Consider the following 25,668-nt stretch of genomic DNA (forward strand, 5'->3'; position numbering starts at 1 on the left):
GCTTCACACATTGTACCCATCTTGGTGATTCAACTTCGTTATACACATTCTACAGATATATATATACTATATTCAATTATTGGGCCAATGTTGGACCAATGAGCCAACGCTTTAACCACTAGGCTACCCCAGGAGGTACCCATTTCTACCGCCGTACCCTTTCAGATCCATAGGGAGGTGAAGGAATGATTGGCACTAGCAACCAGGTCAACTGCAGTATTTGGTTCCCGGCTTCGCGAGTTTGGAGGCAGAATCACTGCAGTCTACCCCGAGCTACCTAACCCTGAAGATCATAAGGGGTGTTTAATCTGAATAATCGTGCCCTTCGTGAGATACAAACTCTGTCACGAGAGTGGACAACACTGAAAATTGTTGAGTTAAATGATAATTCTCATACACACCCGACTAAATAATTCTTTTGCAAACTGTGTCACTTGCTCATCGACATCCACTGCTCCCGTGTCGCGAAGTTTATCGACGAATTCGTCATGACTTTCAGACTTCGCTGCAAGTCCAACGAAATACTGGCCGATGTATTTGTCGGATATGCCTAATAGATCGTGGAGCTTGTCATTTACCCACGTTTCTATAGAAGCCATTGTCTTAGTGGACCTTTCGTTTGATATTCTCTAAGGAAATTCAAGAAAAACACATATTTGTTGACTTGTGCTCAATGGGCGCAGCCATTTTGTCAAAACGCACAGTGGTCGTTCTTGTGTACACACATACTGATGACGTAGTACGTACGCGCTCGCAGAGATAGACTTGCTGACTTTATTACCCAAGCAAGTGATTGCTTGACAACGACATTAGAATCTATGTCGAAACGTCGCCTTTACCAGGGATAATCTACAGCACGTCTTCTATAAAAGAAGTTGTATATCCATAAAAAATAGTCATCATTCTTCAAATGAGCAAAATATATGTGGACATATATAATATCCTTCCGTGAAAAGAAGATGTTCCCTTGAAACAATTTTTATTTACTCAACAATATCCAAGGTATATCGCAGAGGTCAGCCCAGCTAGTGAATGAAAGCGGGAGCCACGAACAAGGGCTCTGTAGTATTGAGCAGTCTCTATTTCATCGTACAGTGGTAATAATAGAAACTCTTGGTCATGTTGGTGCAGTGAGTGAGTGAGTTTAGTTTCACGCCACACAAAAATTCCAGCTATGTGGCGGCGGTCTATGAATAATCGAGTCTGGACCAGGCAATCCAGTGATCAACAGCATGAGCATCGATCTACGCAATTTGGATACGGTGACGTGTCAACCAAGTGAGCGAGTCTGACCACCTGATCCTGTTAGTCGCCCATACGACAAGCATTGGTTACTGAAGACCAATTCTTACCCGGATCTTCACGGGTGCTTGAATTTAAACCGGTTCAAGAACTTTCAATTCCATATTCTTTGTAAAATTTGTCATTCGCGGCTGACCAGGAATAGCTACATAGTTTTCAACAGAGGACCCCTTTCTCATCTCAATCTCAGCCGATAGCCAATATATACTAGTATATCTCATCAGTGCAATCTAGCCAATATATAGTAGTATATCATCAGTGAAGTGCAATCTAGCCAATATATACTAGTATATCTCATCAGTGCAATCTAGCCAATATATACTAGTATATCTCATCAGTGCAATCTGATGAAATCTACGATGAAGCAACTTTAATCAAAACATTTACCTACTCTCAACCTAGCACCGGGGATTTTCTCAATAGTTAAGTTGAATTTCATCTTGTAACTACATCAATGACAATTTGAATAGGATATGATTTTAAGAGATTCCGGTCTTATTAGGTACAATACGGTACTTGTCATTACACATCCTATCCGTCCATGACTGACGATAAAGAATAGTTTGCTTTAATGATCAACGAAAGGACTGGATTAATCCTAACAACACACACGGCTGATGACCAGTTCATCAAAATGCGATTTTCACTCGTATAACGCATCGTCACATTCATCCTTTCCCTTATAATTGGATCAATATCACATCTTTATAGGATATGTTCGGCCTGCTGGTCTTGTCAGGAATAAAGATTATGTATACGGATGCACAGGTCATGCTTGGGTCAAATATGGGAGGAGTGAATGTTGAGTGTGTTAGGAGTGAGTGAGTGAGTTTGGTTTTACGCCGCTTTTAGCAATATTCCAGCAATATCCCGGCTGGGGACACCAGAAATGGGCTTCACACATTGTACCCATGTGGGGAATCGTGTTAGGAGTGAATGCCGAGGGTGATAAGAGTGAATGTTTAAAGTGGGAGGAGTGAATGTTGAGTGTTACGAGTGAATGTTTAAAGTGGGAGGAGTGACTGTTGAATTGGGAAGAGTGAATGTTGAATTGGGAAGAGTGAATTTTGAGTGTTAGGAGTAAATTCTAAACGTCTTAAGAGTGAATGTTGAATTGGGAAGAGTGAATGTTGAATTGGGAGGAGTGAATATTGACTGTGTTAGGAGTAAATGCTGAACGTGCTAAGAGTGAATGTTGAACGTGGGAGGAGTGACTGTTGAATAGGGAGGAGTGAATGTTGAGTGTGTTAGGAGTAAATGCTAAACGTGCTAAGAGTGAATGTTGAACGTGGGAAGAGTGAATGTTATTTGTTAGGAGTGAATGCTGAACCTGCTAAGGGTGAATGTTGAATTGGGAGGAGTGAATGATGAGTGTGTTAGGAGTCAATGCTAAACGTGCTAAGAGTGAATGTTGAACGAAGGAGGAGTGAATGTTGAATTGGGAGGAGTGAATATTGATTGTGTTAGAAGTAAATGCTAAACGTGCTAAGAGTGAATGTTGAACGTGGGAGGAGTGAATGTTATTTGTTAGGAGTGAATGCTGAACCTGCTAAGGGTGAATGTTGAATTGGGAGGAGTGAATATTGAGTGTGTTAGGAGTAAATGCTAAACGTGCTAAGAGTGAATGTTGAACGTGGGAAGAGTGAATGTTATTTGTTAGGAGTGAATGCTGAACCTGCTAAGGGTGAATGTTGAATTGGGAAGAGTGAATGTTGACCGTGCTAAGAGTGAATATTGAATGTTTTAGGAGTGAATGATGAGCTTGCTAAAGGGTGAATTCTGAAGGTGTGAGGAGTGAATGCTAAACGTGTGAGGAGTGAATGCTAAACGTGGGAGGAGTGAATGCTGAACGTGGGAGGAGGGAATTCTGAACGTGATAAGAGTGAATGCTGAACGTGGGAGGAGTCAATGCTGAACCTGCTAAGAGGGAATGTTGACTTGGGAGGAGTGAAAATTGAACGTGGGAGAGGTGAATGAGGAAAGACCAAGATGACAAGGGAGAGCAGGGAGAGTGAAGAGTCTTGGTGTAGAGTGAGTGAGTGAGAATAACTGGAGAAGTGAGTGAGGAGCGTGACGGAGTGAGGACAACGGGTGGAGTGAGCGATGAGTGAATGAGTTGAGCGAGAGAAGAGAAAAGAGCGGAGGCCTGAGTGTGGAGTGAGTGAGTAGACTGGCTTGAGTGTGTGAGAAGAATGGTTGACATGCATGCCTTTTTGGTGATCGTGGTAATATGTTTTATTCATAATAAACAACCTCGTGCAACTGTACACTTATGGGTAATTATCATCTCCTTCTAAAAGTAAGTTATCAGCCAAATATTCGTAAACTTACATTAATATTTTGCCCGAGTGAACCGCACTATTTCTTAGGTTGTGTCAATGGTAGATTTTGCACGGTAACCTCATTTGCATATTTATCGGATTGTAATACGAACTGAATCTGGCCTATCGGATCGATAACATCATTTACTACATGATACATTTTGGACAGCTACTACTAAAATATGAAGAACGTTTATTCCTCTTCTAGGGCATAGCTGTGACAGACTGAACGAGAAAACAGAGATGTGATGAGACACGAACATGAGATAATTATCGTATGCGAATACATTTTTTCAATTGTTTGCAATGTCGTTAGCGTTATTCTTGGATTAATATAATGACGTCATTGAACAAAGAAGTTAAGAGAAATATGCGAAATGTTTGTGGTTGTTCCTCGAAATACAAGCTAGAAATAATCACATATTTTGCTAACCTAGTTAAACATCAGACCTGAATATTTATTTGATTGTATATAGTTACGTACTTGTGAGTATGTTTTCTTTTTCTGATACGTCGATAGGATGCACCGGACAAGGTAAACTAAACAATACGTATATGCGTTGTCTTCTGACGTATCATCTACAAAAGACAAATAAACAAGTTAAACGAGCTTTAGAACTTCACGTCAGACGGGAACAAATGAGACACGTTGCCTAGATACATTGTTATATAAATAAGTAATCGACGAGTGTAATATTTAACAACTATTAATCGGTAATGTTATTTCCCTTCAAATACTATTTGCTCCGGGACAAAGTACCAGACACGTCTTGCTATTGGAGAGCCTACGGAAGCACTGAGAAGATTTAAACACACAATACCAAGCTTTACTGAAATAGTCGCATTTGTTTTGTTTGCTGAAATATTGAACGAATCATTGTATCGGATCAGTCCAAATATTCTCTTGAAGAGAAGCCGTGCTTTATTTCTCATTGACGTGAATCTGCGTGTCTGTTTGCCAACATATGCTTTGAAGTGGTCCGGGAGCGAGTTATCAGCAGTTTGATATAGTCTACGTTGTACTGGATGTTTGACGTGATCAGGGATCGATCGATAAGACAGAGTGACGCCGTCGATCTATTTTCTTGTGTCAGGGGTTGCAGTTCTTGAACATTACAGACATATTTGCAAGTCGACACTGTAAAGGTAAGATGGAGAACACTTTCAAAACGTGTTATGGGATATAGTGGTATTCGCTTAAGAAGACGTATAGAGAACAGTTAGAAGTCATGAGTATGAAACATAATTGCATGAAAATACTCTGTAGTATCAGACAGGGAGGTGCCAATACGCACGTGTTTTTTGGTCAATTTCGTACATCCATGTGTTTTTCAAGTTCGTAGATACATGCAAGTCTTCTTCAAGTTACATATGTTTGTTGATCGAGTTCGTAGATATATATGTAATGAATATATACTCTCCCAAAAAAGAAACGCATATAGGAATTTCAACTGTATTTTTATGTTTATTTTGAAACATCTCGTAGGCTTTATTGTCAATGAAATATAGCGAAATTGCACACTGGGAATGCAGACTTATCCGTCATTGGCACCAACTCGAGGAAAGTCAGTTTGAGTGTCACATGGAGACGTGTGGTGGCGCTGAAGTCAATACCTCGTGTGACCACCGTGGGCATCCAGAACTGCACGGCATCGCCTCGGCATCGAACGAATAAGTCTCAGAATCTCGTGTTGCCCAATCGCAGCCCACTCTGCTTGTAGTGCCTGTGCGAGTTGCTGAAGTGTCTGGGGCTGAGGGTTTACGGCGTCCCACCCGTCTGTTCAGGGCATCCCACAGATGTTCGATCGGGTTTAAGTCCAGTGATCTTGAGGGCCAGGGGAGCACATTGATGTTGTGGTTCTGGAGGAAGTCTCTAGTGTGACGTGCTGTGTGGGGCCTGGCATTGTCCTGTTGAAACAACTCCCTCTGGCGATCAATGATTGGAAGGAGGTGTGGGCGTAGGATTTCGTCACAGTACCGTTGAGCTATCAGGTTGCCCTGGATCATCACCAAATCACTTCTCCTACGGCAGGTGATCTCCCCCCACATCATAACACTTCCCCGGCCGAATCTGTCCACCTGGAGAACACAAGCGTCGGCGAAACGTTCATGTCGACGTCTGTACACCCGCATTCTTCCATCGCGTCGTTCCACTAGAAATCGTGATTCATCACTGAACCAGATTCTACGCCAATTCGGTAGGTTCCAGGCCTGAACGTTGGTGCACCATTGAACTCGATGTCGACGATGTTGTTGTCGAAGCACAGGGCCAAAATAAGGTCTTCTGGCACGTAAACCAGCCTGTCTCAACCTGTCCCTGACGGTCTGTGCAGGAAGCCTCCTCAATCCGGGTATTTGTCGAGCGGTACTGGTCGCCGTAGCTGTTCGATGACGCAGGTGATGTACCCGGATGTAGCGATCCTGCGCCGCAGTGGTCGCTCGAGGTCGCCCACTACGAGGTGCATCTGCTACCGAATTCTGCCGGCGATATCTCTCCCAGAGCCGTGAAATGGTGCTTTGGTGAACATTCATGCGTCGGGCAACTGCACGTTGAGACTGGCCAGCTTCAAGCAAACCAATGGCGATATGACGGTTGGCCTCACTTAGACGTGGCATTTTGCGTTCGTCAACAATATTCCAAATACAGTGAATAATCGACAGACAGCGATCAACCTTTTATACCCATCATTGAGACAATCTGATCCCCAACTTTCACGTGCATTGCATGTGAATTGTGTATTCTGTGACACTACACGCCGAAATTGAAAATCATGCTGTTAAATAATACGGATGGTGCGTTTTGTTGTGATGTTTCAAAACATAAACACCATAGGACTCATAAACAGAGCAAAACCTTTTGTAAAATGAATCACGTTTTAATTCATTGCTACATGAAATTGCTATTTTCATGATGCGTTTCTTTTTTGGGAGAGTATATATGCGTGTTGTTCACTTTAGTAGATGCAAGCATGTGTTGTTTAATTTCGTAGGTACGTGTGTGTTGTTCAAGTTCATAGATGTATGCATGTATTGTTGAACACAACGTCATCTGCATGCATGTATGGTTTTACATTGTTAACAATTCATTACTCTCATGTTATAATGTATTATCAACATCATACTGCCTTGCTGTACTGTGTTAACAATTAATTGCTATCATATTCCAATGTATTATCAATCACAGTGCTTGGTGTTAACAATTCCATACTTCCTGGTTACAAAGTGTTAACAATTCCATACTTCCTGGTTACAAAGTATTAACCTTTGCCACGTTAAGATGTGTTATTATTTCATGCTGGTTTGTTTAACTGTGTTAAAACGTCAATACTGCCTTGTTATACAATGTTAACAATGAAGTAGACTTTGCAAATTCAATCGTGAACACGCCATGACAACTTTTAATTCGAATAAAAAGAATGAATATCATCTCCTGTTTGGATACCCGTGAAGGTCCGGGCTAGAACTGGGCCCGGTTGTTCAAACTCGGTTATCTTTTAACCAGCCGTTAAGTACATTTAACCGACCGTTAACTAATAACAGAGGGGTATCTTGTTGTTCAAAACTCTGTTAACTTTAACAGGTTGTTAACGTGACGTAAGTTAACACACCTAAGGACCGCCGCTAACTTTTTAACAGTATGGTTAACTCGCAAATGGCGTTCATGGCTAACACTGCTTTCATGAGGCCAGTTCATCAAAAAAAGGATAGGGTGTATCGTGGACTGGACTTCGATACTGGAAATTATTCTGACGAAGAGTTACATACGAATCTGTAACTATGCACTTCATAGGAACTAAAATACATGTTGCCTACGTTTCATCTTTTAACACTTGTGTAAAGGTTTATATATGTTTTACTATACTAAATGTGTGAATTTCTTCTGTAAATATTATTCAAACAAACACTTTCAAAGAATCAAACACGTACACCCTATACCCACGTATGATATGATATTGAACAAGACTAAATGTAGATAATTAAATTAGTTTCATGAAAAAATATCCGAATGATTACATTATGATACTGAAAGTGTAATCGGCGGGATATGGTGATTGTGTATGCTCTTATTTTACCGACCTTCACCTCAAAGAAATTGCCAAACATGTACAATAATGTTGACGTATGACATCACTACCGTTGAGATTTCTCAAAAAACTGCGGCTGACATGGGTTTTGCGAGGACCCTTCCCTTGATTCAGGGATCGTTTGTACGTAAATATGAGATGTAAGTAATCAGAATGATTCTGACTATCTGTGTATTGTTACATGTTTTTATCGTTTTCATTTTAAGAAAGAGAACAAGCGGCCAGAAATGCCGATTATTACCGTTGTCGTTCTGCGTGATCTTGCTACTATGCTCTTTCCATGCAAATGGGTGTCTGAAAATTTGAGAAAATGCTACACAGTATAAAGTCTGAAATTTTCTTTGTTTACATTTCAAACAGGTGTCGTCTTTCGAGCACAGCATTTGTTTCCACCCCCAATATCTTTCGTTTCAGTTTATCTAGACACTTGGTATTGGTGACAAAGCCCAGTTGTAATTAAATTCTGAAATGTATGAGGAATTCAGTAGGTCTGGGACGAGTAGGAAAAAATGGAATCGAGTACCCGGACATGTAAGAAATACATTCAATCACGATTTGACAGAGACTATTATAGAAAACTTGAAAAAGTGGTAATAAGACATTTAAACTGACCTCAAGCTATTGAATTTACGTCTGTTTAACCAATATAGAGAGTAACACCATTACTTACATTCCTCGTTATAACAACGAACGTTTTGTTCCTGCTGCTACTGTAACTTAACTACTCACTGCACATGCATAGATAAATTACAGTCATTAAAACTATGCTCCATTAATCGGACAATACCAATGATGTAAAAACCCGTGAATTTCCGGGTTAGACTATTGATCTTCAGTAGCCCATGCTTGTCGTAAGAGGCGACTAACGGGATCGGGTGGTCAGACTCGCTGACTTGGTTGACACATGTCATCGTATCCCAATTGCATACATCGATGCTCATGTTGTTGATCACTGGATTGTCTTGTCCAGACTCGATTATTTACAGACCGCCGCCATATAGCTGGAATATTGCTGACCGGGGCGTAAAACTAAACACACTCACTCACTCACTCAATGATGTAAATGTGTGTTACGTCAAAAACGAAAAAGACAAGCTATTGTCTGCCCTTGTCATTACAGAGCTCTCTCCCTTTTCGGGTACCCGATTCCTAGAAATAGGACTCGATTCCAGCTGTACCCGACCCGGATTCGAGTACCGTAGTACCCATCCCAGCCTTAGAATTCAGTGATGCATTTGTCGCCGCTGAATATGAAATATATGTGAATTGAACTAAATGAAGGTTCATCTGATTAATGAGTATCGAGGAAATTATGTTCATCTATAAATTAGACGCAGCGTCATGTTTTTCAAGACATCTTTCCGGAATATCCGTCTGTGAAGGCGTTCAGATAATGACGATATTGCACAGTTTTATTCATGAGATTCCTGTGAACAGTAAGGTCGAATAATAGATCGATTTTATTCAGCAGTGTCGGCCCTGGGGCCTATAGTACAATTACAGTTTGATTACTTTCACGTGGTGCTAGTAACATATTAAGTTTCTATTGGCATTGAATGCATATTTCAGATAAAAAGCAAATGGTATGATTGTCACAACATCTATATTGTTTGATGTTAAAAGATTTGGCAATGTGTGTTCATACATTACAATTTTTGACAGACTTGGCAAATAATTAATAAATGATATTGATAGCATCTTAATGACTTGGCCATACAGTCATGACAATTTAAGGAGTGAAAAGTGAGCGATAGGTCTTGTGGGAATTCAAAGATTCATTAAGACTTTAGCCGTCTAAGCGTAACTCCTGTGTGTTATATTTGTAAATATTCTATCCACTGAAAACATGCTTCTACTATATAATATTACATGTATTTTCATGGATTCATCATATTTTATCTATAGCTGTGCTAAAGTTTCTCATTAAAATGTCTTTCTGTTGTCGGAATTGAAGTAAGTCCCACACAGAGCTGGGATCATATGTCTTTGAAATATATATGCAAACGTCTGGAACCTTGTGTTCCAATACAAGCGTTCGTAGCGCTACGACATTCGCATGTCTATGATAAACTATAGAGTTCGTCTCAACCATTGACTGGATTACATTCTCATCGTCAGCAAAGAAATTTCGACTTCTCTTTTTCCTTGGGGTGCAGGCGACATTTCGCGATTCCATTTTTGGTAATCCGGAAGTAAACAGAAAACGGAATTGTGGGATATATGGAAGCTAACCAGTGACGTTAACCACACTGTTAAACTTTGACGGCGACGTTAGCTAACGGCATGACTAACCATGTTTTGAACAACGCATATTTAACGTTCGGTTACCTAACGGCCGGGTTAGGATTTAACCGGCCGTTAGGAGTTAACCAGCGGTTAAGATAACCGAGTATTGAACAACCGGGCCCTGGTCTTCAGAAACCAACGGGTCATTTCATCGCAATCCCAACTGCGGAGACCGATGCTCATGCTGTTGATCACTGGATTGTCTGGACCAGACTTGATTACATACAGATCGCCGCAATATTGCTGGAATATTACTGAGTGCGGCATTAAACAACATACAAACAAACGAAACTATTTTATATGGAAATATAAAGGACATTTGTAGAGAATTAAAAAAACGCACATTGGCGTCAGTCCTAGTGATATTTTTGCGAATGTTTGAAATGAGATGTTGCTCTAAAGTCATAAAGTTTCACCTCATATCTCTATTTACTGTGTGGCTTGTGAACTGGGCAGAAATAACCCAGCTGATCGATAACTGAAATGAGACCGATTTACGCAGCGGCTACTTGTCGGTCGATATACCAAAAAAGATTTGCCAATTTACCTGAGCGTTTGTGACAGTTGGTGGCATTCAGACAGATTGTCATGCCAGTTGCTGTGCCGGGCAGATCAAAGCACTTACAACAGAACACCGTGTGTGTATGACATTGTTAATGGTTTGCAATATAACTTCTTACATTCAGTTTTGCATTGATGTCTGTATTAATTCAAAGGATTCGCCGTTGGGAACAAACACTCATTTGTATATCCCAGAAACGTTTCATCAGAAGGAGTTCTTTGAAGTCCTACAAATACATGCATATTTCATTTTAATGAGCATGAAAGCAGCATTATGGTTTAGCCATCAACCCAAACTAAAAAGAAATAAATGAATATAAAAACACAAACATAAAAAATGAGAAAAGAAGAAGAGAAACATCTAAACTTTATTCCGTAAACGAGCTTGGTATGAAGGATAATGCGCTACTGGTAGATTCTACATATTCTGTTTCAGCCATCAACCCAAACTGAAAAACATAATAGTAAAAAAACACGGAAAAAAACCCCACCCAAAAAAAACACATACAATTTTTTTTAATAATATAAAAAAATAATTAATAAATAAAAAGAGATATAAACGTAAACGGGCGAGGTATGAAAGACAGGGCACCACTGGTACATTCTTCGCATTCTTTTTCAGCCATCCATCCAAACTGAAAAAAACAAATAATTAAAAAAATAACACGCAAAATGAAAAAAAATGAATGTCGAGGCATGAAGGATAGGGCGCCCCTGGTAGATTCTTCGTATTGTGATTGATATCAACATTAATACACACGCTACACTACTAGTACTACTACTACCACTACTACTACTACTACTACTGACTGAGTTTGGTTTTACGCCGCTTTTAGCAATATTCCAGCAACATCACGGCGGGGGACACCAGAAATGGGCTTCACACATTGTACCCATGTGGGGATTCGAACCCGGGTCTTCGTCGTGACGAGCCAACGCTTTAACCATTAGACTACCCCACCGCCCCACTACTACTACTACTACTACTACTGCCACTACTACCACTACTACTACCACTACTACCACTACCACTACTACTGCTACTGCTACTACCACTACTACTACTACTGCCACTACCACCACTACCACTACCACTACTACTGCTACTGCTACTACCACTTCTACTGCTACTGTGTAGTTTCCGTCTGTTTCTATACAGTTTGTGCATTGTCATAGCTCTGACCGCGCATCTCTGGAGACACGTCTAAGGGGCGGTGGGGTAGCCTAGTGGTTAAAGCGTTCGCTCGTCACGACGAAGACCCGGGTTCGATTCCCCACATGGGTACAATGTGTTAAGCCCATTTCTGGTCTCCACCACCGTGATATTGCTGGAATATTGCTAAAAGCGGCGTAAAACCAAACTCACTCACTCCTAACACACTCAACATTCACGCCTCCCATATTTGACCCAAGCATGACCTGTGCATCCGCATACATAATCTTTATTCCTGACAAGACCAGCAGGCCGTGTACAGATCCTATAAAGGTGTGATATTGATCCAGTTATAAGGGAAAGGATGAATGTGACGATGCGTTATAAGAGTGAAAATCGCATTTCGATGAACTGGTCATCAGCCGTGTGTGTTGTTAGGATTAATCCAGTCCTTTCGTTGATCATTAAACCAAACTATTCTTTATCGTCAGTCATGGACGGATAGGATATGTAATGACAAGTAACGTATTGTACCTAATAAGACCGAATCTCTTTAAAACCCATATCCTATTCAAATTGTCATTGATATAATTACAACATGAAATTCAACTTAACTATTGAGCAAATCACCCTGTGCTAGGATGAGGCTAGGTAAATGTTTTGTTTAAAGTTGCTTCATCGTAGATTTCAACCGATTGCACTAGAGAGATATACTAGTATACTACTCACACTTTGCTAAGGATCACAACAATTCACAACTTAAACGTAGATTCACAATTTGAAATTGTGTCCATTTAAAACTGAATAAATGACAATACGGTAACCCCTCTTTAGGCAAACAGTCCCTTTAATTCAACCTTATGCACTTGATACATGAGTAACCATAAAAATGGTGTTCATGGCACCAATCAACCATTTTGCAGATCATGGAACGAGGCATTGACAAGTACACACCTGTCAATAGCAGGTATGGGATCCACAAGATGAAATAACATACTGAAACCTAGGATCCGTGCTTACAATAAGCTTAGATATTTAACTCACACTGGACACGTCTAAACACTGAATGGCATTTCCCTCCTGTTATACATGTCGGAAACAGCACTGAGTAAACCAACTCTCTCCCTCACTCACTGAACATGTGCACTCATATTCATGACTATTTACTACATGTAGTTTACCGTTGATTGTTTACTCTCTACCATGACCTTTCCACACTCTCGTCCAGCCGCCCTATAATTAATGACCATTAATCAAACACGTTACACCATTCACGGTTTACGTTGAGCTTTGTCCTCTTACTGCATCTCAATCTCCTACGATGAATTCCTGTCTGTATTTTGTTTTTCTCCCATCCACCCTGAATTTCCATGCCGACGTGAAATAACAAGAAATATATACGTCAGTTTTACCCCTCCCTGTGAAATACCTAATATTTTCTCCCTTTCACACACTCATAAAAAACAGTTGTTTGATGTTTCTTCCTCTGTATTTATTTAAAAAAATTGTTTCCGACATAGAGCGCCCTGATCTACATTAAATTTAATTTAAATACTATCACCAAGTGATCTAAATTTTTAAATTTAACAAATTGAATTAAACAAACTTACACAATTGTGAAAATGAATTCCTTTATTTGTTTATTTTTCTTTATTTTTTGGCACGCCCTCTATATTTTGGGTTGAGGTTGGAGATGAGAAAATAGGGATGACCTTTACCCTATTCTTCCTTGACCCGCAACAAGACAGCCCCAAGAACCATTCAGATTATATATTGATTATAACAATAAGCAGCAAGCAATCACGCAGCTAACCTTTATTGGAAAGACGCGGAAGGCTGAACAGATCCAATAATCTAATAACGTAGATAGTTACGTCTTGAGCAATACGCCTTGGGTGAGTGCGCGGCAGTCAACGCCGGGGGAACCTACCTATGGAGCGTGCGTCAGTACAGCTGTTGATCTGATCAAATATTCATGATCAATCAACAAGTCAATTTCAATTTCAGTGTTCACAGCCTAAGGTAATATGTATTTTAATGAGAAAAAAACAGAAAATGTTTAACGTAACGAATTAAACAAAACGCATGCCTCTTTATTATTCATTTCATTATTTTAATTGCAGGTTACAAAGGATATTAAAAAAGTTACAACAACAAGATGCCTCAAGCACTGTATGATGGACGTTAGGGACTAGATTCGCTGTTGTCGAGGATTCAAAAAGGTTTGAAAAGAAATGTGACCCCAACTGACATTGGCGGGACGTTTGCCAAACGAGGTAATTCTAAGTCTACCCTATTACGCTCTATATTACAGCAAGTCATGAGTGCACACAATGACTGATCTGACGTGCCAAGATACCGTCGCCTATAGCGTGCGGAGCCCTTCTTCCATGGAAGTGCAAATTCGAGTCCACATGACTGGTGTAGCGGCTGGAGTTACGTATGTGATAGGCGTTGAAGCAACAATCGCTGATTGTATCTGAACCTGGACTTGTCACGTTAGGAAAAACCCTACAAGCATACCGAGTCATTGCTCAAAAGGGAAGTAACCGATGTAGGTATGACAATGACAACCTGGTGATCAGTTCTGTCGGATCCTAATCAGATTATTACCCTTGGGATGCCGTTAGTCTTTGATTAAAGACCAGAGGCGATATCAGCATTCGCTAAACATGATTCGTTGTGGGAACAAGAAACTACGGGCTCTTCTCTCTGGGATTCTCTGTTTGACGTCCCTCTACGTTATACAAACACTCCTTCAGCTAAATGTACTTCAACCGAAGGTATTTAGGGACGATTCTTTAGTCTCGCCGACTGCCAGCTTTAGTGGGGTTGTTGAAAACAATAAGAGAACTTTCAACGGAATAGACAGAAATAATTCCGAAGCTAATGTGTATCGCTGGAAGGACAACCAATGGAAGAGAATTCCAGGATTTTGCTCCAAGCCAGAGAAGTTTTTGTCAACGACTCTGAAAACTTCCATCGGAAAAATGAAAATGTACATTCACGACGTTGCCAAAGACATCCACGTTTCTGGTTCCATCAAACGGACAGGCCTGTGGGACTCGCCAGGGGTGTACAGTATGATTTCCCGCCTTAAACGCCAACCAGGTATGGGGCTGATAGACATCGGCTCACAACTCGGGACGTTTTCCTTGGTGGCAGCCATGATGGGGAGAGACGTGGTTTCAGTTGATCCCTTGGTAGAGAACGTCCTAAGACTGTGTAAAACTGTCCAGGAAGGGAATATAACATCTAAGGTAACAATTCTATTTTCAGCACTCTCTGCAAAACGAAAAATTGTTACATTCAAAAGATTACCGAACAATATCGGAGGCACACACATATCAGACGTACGCAAACCAGTCATTGATGTCAATATTGATGATGACTACAACAACAACTACATCAACACCGTCCTCCTCGACGACATCCTTCCTTTCGTCAACTTTTCCAAAGCTTTTATTAAAATTGACGTTGAAGGTCATGAATACGAAGCCTTGAAAGAAGGGAGACAATTCTTCGCGAATATCGAAGTTTTCGGGGTTCTGATGGAATGGTTTCAAATCAGGACAAGTAAGCGAGGCTTCCAGTTGTGTAATCTAATGTCTAGTTTAAACTTTAGAGCCGAAGACCCACAACTGAGAGGCCGGCTTGATCAGTCGAAGCCCGCGTCATGGCCGAGTGATATTCTGTGGTTGAAAAAGGATGCATTTGCTGCACGACCAGCAATAAAACCACGTGTGCTCTTATGATTCATATGCATTTGTGCTATTCGGATCCATTCGGATCCATTCTGATTATTAAATGACCTACATAATACTTTGGAGGCAGTGCAGGGTATTTCACGACTTCACTGAAATCTGTGTAACGCCATAGAGTTTCAACAATCATGACTGCTGAAAGATTGCGATAGTCACGTGACCTAGTGAAAACAGTTAGTTCGGTTTTGGATTCCTTGGAATGCTATCCGAGATGATCTTTTGGTTGGAGATGATTCGAATGACGTCTGTGTATGGTACAAGTTTTTATCAATCTGAACACTGAATTATCACCGACTGTGTAAGCCGTATTCTTACAGACACTCTTAACGTAGCCAATATGCCTTTGAAAAGGTAGTCTACTCGCAAATTCCAGAGTATTTAAAAAAGCAGAATTGTTCTGATATGTTATGAAATAACACTTGAACAAACATGAACACGATGAGCGAGTGTGGACGTTCATAATCCCAAATTTCGTTTTCAGCTTTTGTGAACGAGCGTCTGGATATCTCAGATGGACTCACTTTATTACCAAAGTTCTGTGTAATGTTTAAATGCGCATTTCCTAAAGATTCCCTCGTGCGCTAAAACAAGATTTGAAATAACTGCGTGCCTGTTTTACCGTGGCCCAAAATATGTTACCACTAACCAATTGTCTTTTACGTTTTCTATTCTGTGATTTTTTATACATTCCCAGGTGTAAACATTGCTAAAGCAATAAAACATTCAAAGCTAACAGCATTTGTTCATGTATTTAAGTGGACACCATTCTCGACAAAGTATAGTTCACTTTTCAGATATTTCTGCTGAAGGATGTTATCAATGAAGTGCGTGATTTGATTTTGACCCCATTTGAATTGTATACCACTTCATGTTTGGGTGAGAAAATCAGATATGCCATTAACACCGAGACGCCATGTACATTTCACTTGTGGTGATATATCATTAATATGATGCATGTCATGTCGCCTATGATCAGTGTGCGGAATAGTTTCCAAATGTTGCTAGCCAGTCGGGCTAGCTATGTCTGAAAGCTACTAGCCTACAAACTAATTCACTAGCCCGAAATTTGAATGTCGACACGGGTTTTTTCATCATTAAGCTGCTAATATGATGAACAGTTTTATCAGGCCATAATCTTGCATGATTTAAAAGTGTATTTAGGGGATAACTGTACTGTGTTTGACGAATTGGGGACGTATACCGGTGGTTATATAGCCGCAAATTTAGTTATATCGGCGACGCGTAAGCGGAGCCGATATAACGTTAAATTTGCGGCTATATAACCACCGGTGTACGTCCCCAATTCGTCAAACACATTACAGTTATCCCCATTCTAATTCAACTCGTTTTACGCTGTTTTTTTCGTGAAAGAAATTCATTATTTAAACCAGGTCAAAGTTCCTCTAGGTCAAAGGTTAATCATATCACTCCTTCAACTTACACCATCGCCAGAGAAAGTAGTTCCCTTTTCAAACTACACACGTTTATTATGTGCACACAGACTAAATTTAACAATGATGAATAGATCATAGTATTATAGATAAAATGGACGGTATTATGATGAAACCGCCCTCTAGTTACAGAAATGAGCGGCCCGCTGATTCTTCAACTACGGGCCATTATCAGTTCTGTTGTCAAATGACGTCATAGCAGGTGACGTCACGCTCCATAATGACGTCATAAACCTCGTTTCATGATCTAACAGTGTTGGTTCAACAGCCCGTTGCGAGTAAGTTGTTTGAACTTAACCCCCTGGATGCCACAGGGACATATATGTCCTTCCCCTTCAACCCTCAATTTCAAGTCCAATAAAAATCAAAATATCCCACGCACACAAATACACTTCACAGTTTCGAATTCTTCGGGAAATTTCCTGTTTCTTGATACCATCCACTATTATTTTAGACAAAGTTCAAGTGCTGAAAATGACCTTTCAAAATAGGCTTCATCGAAAATGTCACCATTTTTTGACACAGGACGAAATTCACAGCGTTATTTGCTGTATGTTTTGAAATGTGAAAACCGGATAATTACTGGGAGTATTGAATTTCAAAAATAACATTCATGATCACTCATATCAGTTTTACATGAAATCGCTAAGTAAAATTCTGAAATGTTGCCGATGAATCTAGAATCGGTTGGGATGTTTTCGAAAATGCACTTACACGAACGCCGTAGAGCGCTTTCCGCCATATTGGATAGTGTTTACAAAATCACGTTTCGCGAAGGCCGGTATTGAGACGCATATTACATCACGTATATTTCATATTCAGCTTCGAAAAATGCATCAATAAACTCCCCATACATTTTAGACTCAAACTGCAAGTGGTCTTTGTCACCAATGCCAACTTTCTAGATAAAATGAGACGAAACATATTTGGTGTGAAAACGAACGCTGTGCTCGAAAGACTGCGCTGGTTCGAAATGTAAACAAAGACAAAAACCTATTTTACACTGTGTAGCATTTTCTGAAATTTTCCAACATTCATCCGTCTATTCATTGCTTGCAATGGCTCAATACCTTTGGTATATGCATGGAAAGAGTATCGTAGCAAGAAATAGGAAATTATAAATAGATACAATGCAATGATTTGATAATTCATAAGAAATTGTCAGTTTCCGTGCAGCGTGACGCCATGACTGACGGAAAATCACGCAGAACGACAACGGTAATTATCTGGATTTCTGTCTTTTTCTCTTACTTTTAGTGAAAACGATAAAAACATATAACAATACACAGATAGTCAGAATCATTCTGATTACTTACATCTCATATTTATGGACAAACGATCCCTAAATCAGTGGAAGGGTCCTCACAAAATCCTGTGTACCCTTGTCAGCAAAGCCGCCATTTTGTAAGAAATCGGTCAGCGGTAGTGATGTCATACGTCAACATTGTTGTACATATTAGGCAATTTCTTTGAGGTGAAGGTCGGTTGAACAAGAGTAAACACAATCGCCCAATCCTTCCGATTACACTGTCAGTATTATGGTGTATATTTTGCGTATAGTTCAGATACTTTTTCATGAAACTGACTTCAGTATCCACATTTAGCCTTGTTCAATATCATATCATACGTGCGTATAGGGTTTACGGTGTTTTATTCTTTGAAAGTTTTTGATTGTTTGAATCATATTTACATAGGAAATTGACATATTTAGTGCAATACACCATATTCTAAACCTTTACACAAGTGTTAGAAGATCAAACGTAGCCATAACTGCAATTGCGTTAGTTCCGATGATGTACAATATTCAATGCATTTGGACTAATATTGCAGTTTCACATGAACAGGTTAATGAACGGCGATTTAATTCAACCTTATAAGTAAAACTGATAATATTAATGAAAATGATTTATATATGGTATGAAATGTATATGCACACATATTTAAAGGAATTGTCTTGTTTTTTGCACATTTGTGTGTCGGTTTATAGAGAAAACAATGATGTAAATTGATTGGCCAGGTGCGCGTTTGTCGGAAACGTTTTATGATTCACTATCATTGTTTTCGATAATATAATCAATTCATATTCGATTTAAAAATATTGTGATGACAGGATATCAAACTCTAACTATATTTATACGAAAATTGTTTAAAAATATATAAACCATGTCATGTCTTAATTTGGACAAATCTTACATCCATATTCTAATATATAGTACGTACTAGTTCCATATATAAAAGCTATCTTTTTGCATCTTCCATTGCATACTTATGAAGAGAAATAGCTACATAATCATAAACAAAGAAAATTCTTATCCTAAACAAAATATTCGGGTGTTGTGAAATGTTATTTTTCATTTACGTTAAATTGATGCCAAACAGGTGCGCGTGTTTCTCACAAAAGATACACAGTCAAACTGTCTAATTGTTGATATATTCAGGACACTATTTAAATGGAAAAATCAGTCATTTTATGTTTTGTCTAAAGAGTCTTAAATTCTGACATAGAAGCCGAGACCTTTCACACAATTAAAGGAAATTAGGTGAGATATGTACTAAACAGCATACCAGTGTCGTCTTTTTCCGAAGTCGCAAAATGCATAAAACAAGCAATGACGTCAACTAAAATGGTGTATTATTTTCAGCAATTTCATTACATTTGAAGATATGGCTAGTACTCTGGTAATAACGATGCAAAATTAGTCAAAATACATCTACACAAACAGGACAATATGGGAATCTAAGAACTAACTTATATATCGGATAGGGCCGTCCAAATCGCTATTACGTGCTTTCACATGTAATACGTTGTCATTTTTCTTGTAAATTGTGAAACTACCAAACTGCATCCGCTCACATTGGGGAACTTTGAATTGGGATAGTTTGGTTCACCATGAACATAAAATAACGAAAATATAGCGTCCGTATCCACAACAAATTCTCTCCAAGTGATCTGAGTTACATGGACCTAGTTTTACGCATAACGGAGTTATGCCCCCTTATCATTATAGGTGTATGACCTCTCTGTCGTCGTTTGACGTCATAGAAGAAAATCCGTTTTTGACATTTATTGCGAGTCATTTTTAATGTTGAGCGTATAACGTTATGCAAAGCACATAAACCCAATTCATATACACTTATGTCGTTCAGATATCAAGCTGTATATTCTTCGCTAACACTTTCCGTAAAGATGCCACATTAAAAAATTCGTAGCACAGTGCTTTTATCGGTGCGCGATAAAAAGCGGATAAAATTACTGTTTTTTAACGCATAAAAAAAAATTGGACAACATTTAGCAGTGTCTATTTCTCAAACCGCCGAGGTAGTTGCACTTATATTTATACCAACGGATAGGAAATTTAATATTCTACATTTCTGTGTAATTTTATAGCCGTACGTAGATCCAGGACCACGCGAGCGCAATTCTCGCACAACGATCACTTTTCAAACCGTATGAAAATGTGCGCCTGAAAAAAAACTCGGCAGCCAGGGGGTTAAAATTAAATTTATGATACTGTTTTGTCTTTTTTAACACAAATTCCACCCTTTTTAGCTGGATAGGGGGGTTAATTGACCAATGGCTTCTGCAAATGACAATGTCCTGCGAAACAGCGTTACCCCAATAGTGTAGGGATACATTCAAAGGTTTCGGTGAATCGGTTTTCAAATTGCGACCGTATATGCTGATTATACGGTCGGAAATGTATAGCATTGACCAATCAGAACTCGTGTTACATACTAAGTTTAATTAGAATATAACTTAACAAGTCGGAGAGGGTGATATATTTACAAAATGATCCTATGAAAACTCACTAGCCGCTCTGGCCAGTGACTGTGGATTTTTACGAGCCACGGGTTAGCGCACCATTGGCTATTTCGCACACTGCCTTTGATGCCTCTCAAATGGCACTCAATGACAGTGTCTTACGGAAAAATAGAATAACTTTATACAATATGGGGTGGTATACGAGAAATTTATCACGTAAGTAAGCTTTTACGTGACCAGTGAAGATTTGGCAGTGATCTCGTTACAGAGACCCCATCTCATGCTGACAGTGACCTCGTTACAGAGACCCAGACACACTCTGACAGTGTTCTCGTTACAAACACCCAACTCACCCTGACAGTGATCTCGTTATAGAGATCCCATCTCACCTTGACAGTGATCTCGTTACAGAGACACCAGCTCACCCTGACAGTGATCTTGTTTCAGAGACCCCAACTCTACCTGACAGTGAGTTTGTTACAGAGACTCCAAGTCACTCTGAGAGTGATCTCGTTACAGACACTAACACACCCTGACAGTGATCTCGTTACAGAGACCCCACCTCACCTTGGCAGTGATCTCGTTACAGAGACACCAGCTCATCCTGACAGTGGTCTCATGACAGAGACCCCATCTCACAATGACAGTGATCTCGTTACAGAGACCCCATCTCACTCCGACAGTGACCTCGTTACAGAGACACCAGCTCACCCTGACAGTGATTTTGTTACAGAGACCCCACCTCACCGTGGCAGTGATCTCGTTACAGAGACCCAGACACACTCTGACAGTGTTCTCGTTACAGACACCCAACTCACCCTGACAGTGATTTCGTTATAGAGATCCCATCTCACCTTGTCAGTGATCTCGTTACAGAGACCCAATCTCACCCTGACAGTGATTTCGTTACAGAGACCCCGGCTCAATCTGACAGTGATCTCGTTTCAGAGACCCCAACTCACCCTGACAGTAATCTCGTTACAGAGACCCCGGATCAATCCGACAGTGATCTCGTTTCAGAGACCCCAACTCTACCTGACAGTGAGTTTGTTACAGAGACCCAACTCACCCTAACAGTGATCTCGTTATAGAGACCCCATCTTACCTTGTCAATGATCTCGTTACAGAGACCCCATCTCACCTTGTCAGTGACCTCGTTACAGAGACCCCAACTCACCCTGACAGTGATTTCGTTACAGAGACCCCAACTCACTTTGATAGTAACCTCGTTACAGAGACCCCACCTCACCTTGGCAGTGGTCTCCTTATAGAGACCCCATTTCACCCTGACAGTGATCTCGTTACAGAGACACCAACTCACTCTGACAGTGATCTCGTTACAGAGACCCCATCTCACTCTGACAGTGATCTCGTTACAGAGACCCCATCTCACTCTTACAGTCATCTCGTTACAGACCTCATCTCACCTTGGCAGTGATCCCGTTACAGAGACCCCATCTCACTCTTACAGTGATTTCGTAACAGAAACCCCATCTCACCCTGACAGTGATCTCGTTACAGAGACCCCGGCTCAATCCGACAGTGATCTCGTTTCAGAGACCCCAACTCTACCTGACAGTGACTTTGTTACAGAGACCCAACTCACTCTGACAGTGATCTCGTTACAGAGACCCCATCTCACTCTTACAGTCATCTCGTTACAGACCTCATCTCACCTTGGCAGTGATCCCGTTACAGAGACCCCATCTCACTCTTACAGTGATTTCGTTACAGAAACCCCATCTCACCCTGACAGTGATCTCGTTACAGAGACCCCGGCTCAATCCGACAGTGATCTCGTTTCAGAGACCCCAACTCTACCTGACAGTGACTTTGTTACAGAGACCCAACTCACCCTGACAGTGATCTCGTTACAGAGACCCCACCTCACCTTCACAGTGATCGTTACAGAGACCCAATCTCACCTTGGCAGTGACCTCGTTACAGAGACCCTATCTCTCCTCATCAATGATCTCGTTACAGAGACCCCGACACACTCTGACAGTGATCTCGTTACAGAGACTCCAACTCACCCTAACAGTGATCTCGTTATAGAGACCCCATCTCACCTTGTCAGTGATCTCGTTTCAGAGACCCCAACTCACCCTGACAGTGACCTCGTTACAGAGACCCCGGCTCAATCTGACAGTGACCTCGTTACAGAGACCCCAACTCACCCTGACAGTGATATGGTTACGGAGACCCCATCTCACCTTGTCAGTGATCTCGTTACAGAGACCCCATCCCACCCTGACTTTGATTTCGTGACAGAGACCCCGGCTCAATCTGACAGTGACCTCGTTACAGAGACCCCAACTCACCCTGACAGTGATATGGTTACGGAGACCCCATCTCACCTTGTCAGTGATCTCGTTACAGAGACCCCATCTCACCCTGACTTTGATTTCGTGACAGAGACCCCGGCTCAATCTGACAGTGACTTCGTTACAGAGAACCCACCTCACCTTCACAGTGATCGTTACAGAGACCCCATCTCACCTTGTCAGTGACCTCGTTACAGAGACCCCACCTCACCCTGACAGTGATCTCGTTACAGAGACCCCATCTCACCTTGACAGTGATCTCGTTACAGAGACCCCATCTCACTTTGACAGTGACCTCGTTACAGAGACCCCAACTCACTTTGACAGTGACCTCGTTACAGAGACCCCATCTCACCTTGACAGTGATCTCGTTACAGAGACCCCAACTCACTTTGACAGTGACCTCGTTACAGAGACCCCAAGTCAATCTGACAGTTACCTCGTTACAGAGACCCCAAGTCAATCTGACAGTGACCTCGTTACAGAGACCCCAACTCACTTTGACAGTGACCTCGTTACAGAGACCCCGGCTCAATCTGACAGTGACTTCGTTACAGAGACCCCAACTCACCCTGACAGTGATCTCGTTACAGAGACCCCATCTCACAGTTAAGCACAGGATAAGAATCGACATGCCTTAATCGTATAATGAGTAGTATTTACTACTATAGTATTAGTATTTACAGCTTTGACTGAAACTCTAGGAGCATTGTAGTGTCGAGAGGGGACTGCATTACTAACAGTAATTACCCTTAAGTGCATTGGCGGTAAGTTATAGCAAGGATGCTAAATTATTAGAAAGAGTGCAATGTGACTGGTTAAGACTTTTCTTACAGTTAACATACCATGTCGTGTGTACCTTGAAACAATTAACTAATTAACACCAATCATTTATTGTACATGCAAGGCTCTGGGGATTCTTGGACTCATGACCCAAGCTTGTTGTCATTGTTTATCGTTTTACACTGCACACATCAATATTCCAGCTATATGGGGGCCGTCTGTAAATGCTCGAGTTTGGGCCCGATAAGCCAGTGATTAACATCATGAGCATCGATATACGCCACTTGGATGCGTTGACATCTGTCAAGTCAGCGAATCTGATCACCTGGGCCTCCTTTCACAAAGCACTAAGGTGATCGTAAGTCACTAAGGTAACCTTGGTGCAATGTTAAAGAATGAGAGCTCAAGATACCATGCACTCGTTGAATGCCATACGATACCATGCCGAGATACCATGCAGTCGCCGAACGTAAATGATAACATGAGGAGACACCATGAACTCGCTGAATACCATAAGATACCATGCCAAGATACCATGCGCTCCATGAATACCACACGATACCATGCGGAGATACCATGAACTCGTTGAATACCATACGATACCATGAACTCGTTGAACACACACGGTACCAGACCGAGATACCATGCGCTCGCTGAATACTATACAGTACCCAGCGGAGATACCATGCACTCGTTCAAAACCATACTATACCATGCCAAGATACCACGCGCTCGTTCAAAACCATACGATGCCATGCGATCGTTGAATACCACACGATACCATGCCAAAATACCATGTACTCATTGAATACCACACGATTATATGCCAAGATATCATGCACTCGTTGAACGCACACGGTACCAGACCGAGATACCGTGCGCTCGCTGAATACCATACAATACCATGCAGACATACCATGCACTCGTTCAATACCATACTTTACCATGACAGGATATCATGAGCTCGCTGAATACCACACGATACCGTGCGCTCGTTGAATACCACACGATACCATACACTCACTTACTCACTCCTTTGTCTTGTGATGTCCTTTGTATAAAGATTTGCGTACGAAATACATAGCTGAATATTATCCGTGTAAGCCACCTACATTAGCATTTAAACTACTTCTTTCATCAACTGACCAGCATGTAATAATAAAGCTGTCGTACTATATCAATTATGCTCTTATTAAACGTAACAATCTAATAAAAGGTTTTGTATGTCCATCGTATTTCACTACTTGTACATAATTTACTGCCTGTATCATGATTTGCTGTTTGGATCACTAATTACTACTTATTGCACCATATGTATAATGTATATGTATAACTCCAATGTATATGGGCCGGAGGCTTTTGTACAATAAACATCTTTGACTTTGACTTTGTGGGAAGATGGTGAAGAGTTAACGAAATACAGCAGTTAATGCCGAAACTTAATCAGCCACCTGATTCCCTCAGGACTTCATGGAGCCCCCAATAGCCCAGCATCCCCTATCTGCACCTGCTATATCAAATATTTATCCCATCAGCACCGTATCTTTTATATCAAGCGTATAATGATTTTTTCAAGAAACGCAAATCCGCGTTAATCAGCCACGGATGTGTCTTCTGATTGACTTGTTACCTGAATAATCGATCAGATTATCTGTCATGTTTGATGACGACGTCCAGATAACTGATACCCTAGACTGAGAAGGAACTGCTGAGAAAACGCATCACGTGAAGTAAAGGTATATTAGATACATGTACTTCGGTTGTCAAATCATCTCACAAATACGCTAAAACCTTACCTACCTAATAAGTTATTAATAACCATATCATAAATATAAATTGATTAATTTGTTACCTGCATAAACAAGAAGATTACCT

The 25,668-nt window shown here is 40.7% G+C and overlaps 3 protein-coding genes across 3 annotated transcripts in view; 2 read left to right on the forward strand and 1 right to left on the reverse strand.

Annotated features, from left to right (window-relative positions):
• LOC124269850 (pre-mRNA-splicing factor ATP-dependent RNA helicase DHX16-like) overlaps window positions 1–701 on the reverse strand; it is a 43,862-nt gene extending 43,161 nt beyond the window's left edge. The window contains 1 exon segment of the mRNA XM_046704899.1: window positions 402–701. Coding sequence (XP_046560855.1) covers window positions 402–599 — 198 coding nt within the window. The 5' untranslated portion in view covers window positions 600–701.
• Window positions 702–4,665: 3,964 nt separating this feature from the next.
• LOC124269817 lies at window positions 4,666–16,205 on the forward strand. Its single transcript, XM_046704851.1, has 2 exons — window positions 4,666–4,769; window positions 13,832–16,205. Exon 2 carries the CDS (start codon window positions 14,381–14,383, stop codon window positions 15,461–15,463), a length of 1,083 nt encoding a protein of 360 aa, XP_046560807.1. The 5' UTR covers window positions 4,666–4,769; window positions 13,832–14,380; the 3' UTR covers window positions 15,464–16,205.
• A 5,099-nt stretch (window positions 16,206–21,304) lies between these two features.
• Window positions 21,305–23,623, forward strand: LOC124269826 (serine-aspartate repeat-containing protein F-like). The gene is made up of 3 exons (XM_046704860.1): window positions 21,305–21,440; window positions 22,208–23,046; window positions 23,138–23,623. Exons 1-3 carry the CDS (start codon window positions 21,305–21,307, stop codon window positions 23,621–23,623), a joined length of 1,461 nt encoding a protein of 486 aa, XP_046560816.1.
• The last annotated feature ends 2,045 nt before the right edge of the window (window positions 23,624–25,668 follow it).

Source organism: Haliotis rubra, unplaced genomic scaffold (assembly GCF_003918875.1).
Source record: "Haliotis rubra isolate DU_JTF1 unplaced genomic scaffold, ASM391887v1 Scf148, whole genome shotgun sequence".
NCBI lineage: Eukaryota > Metazoa > Mollusca > Gastropoda > Lepetellida > Haliotidae > Haliotis > Haliotis rubra.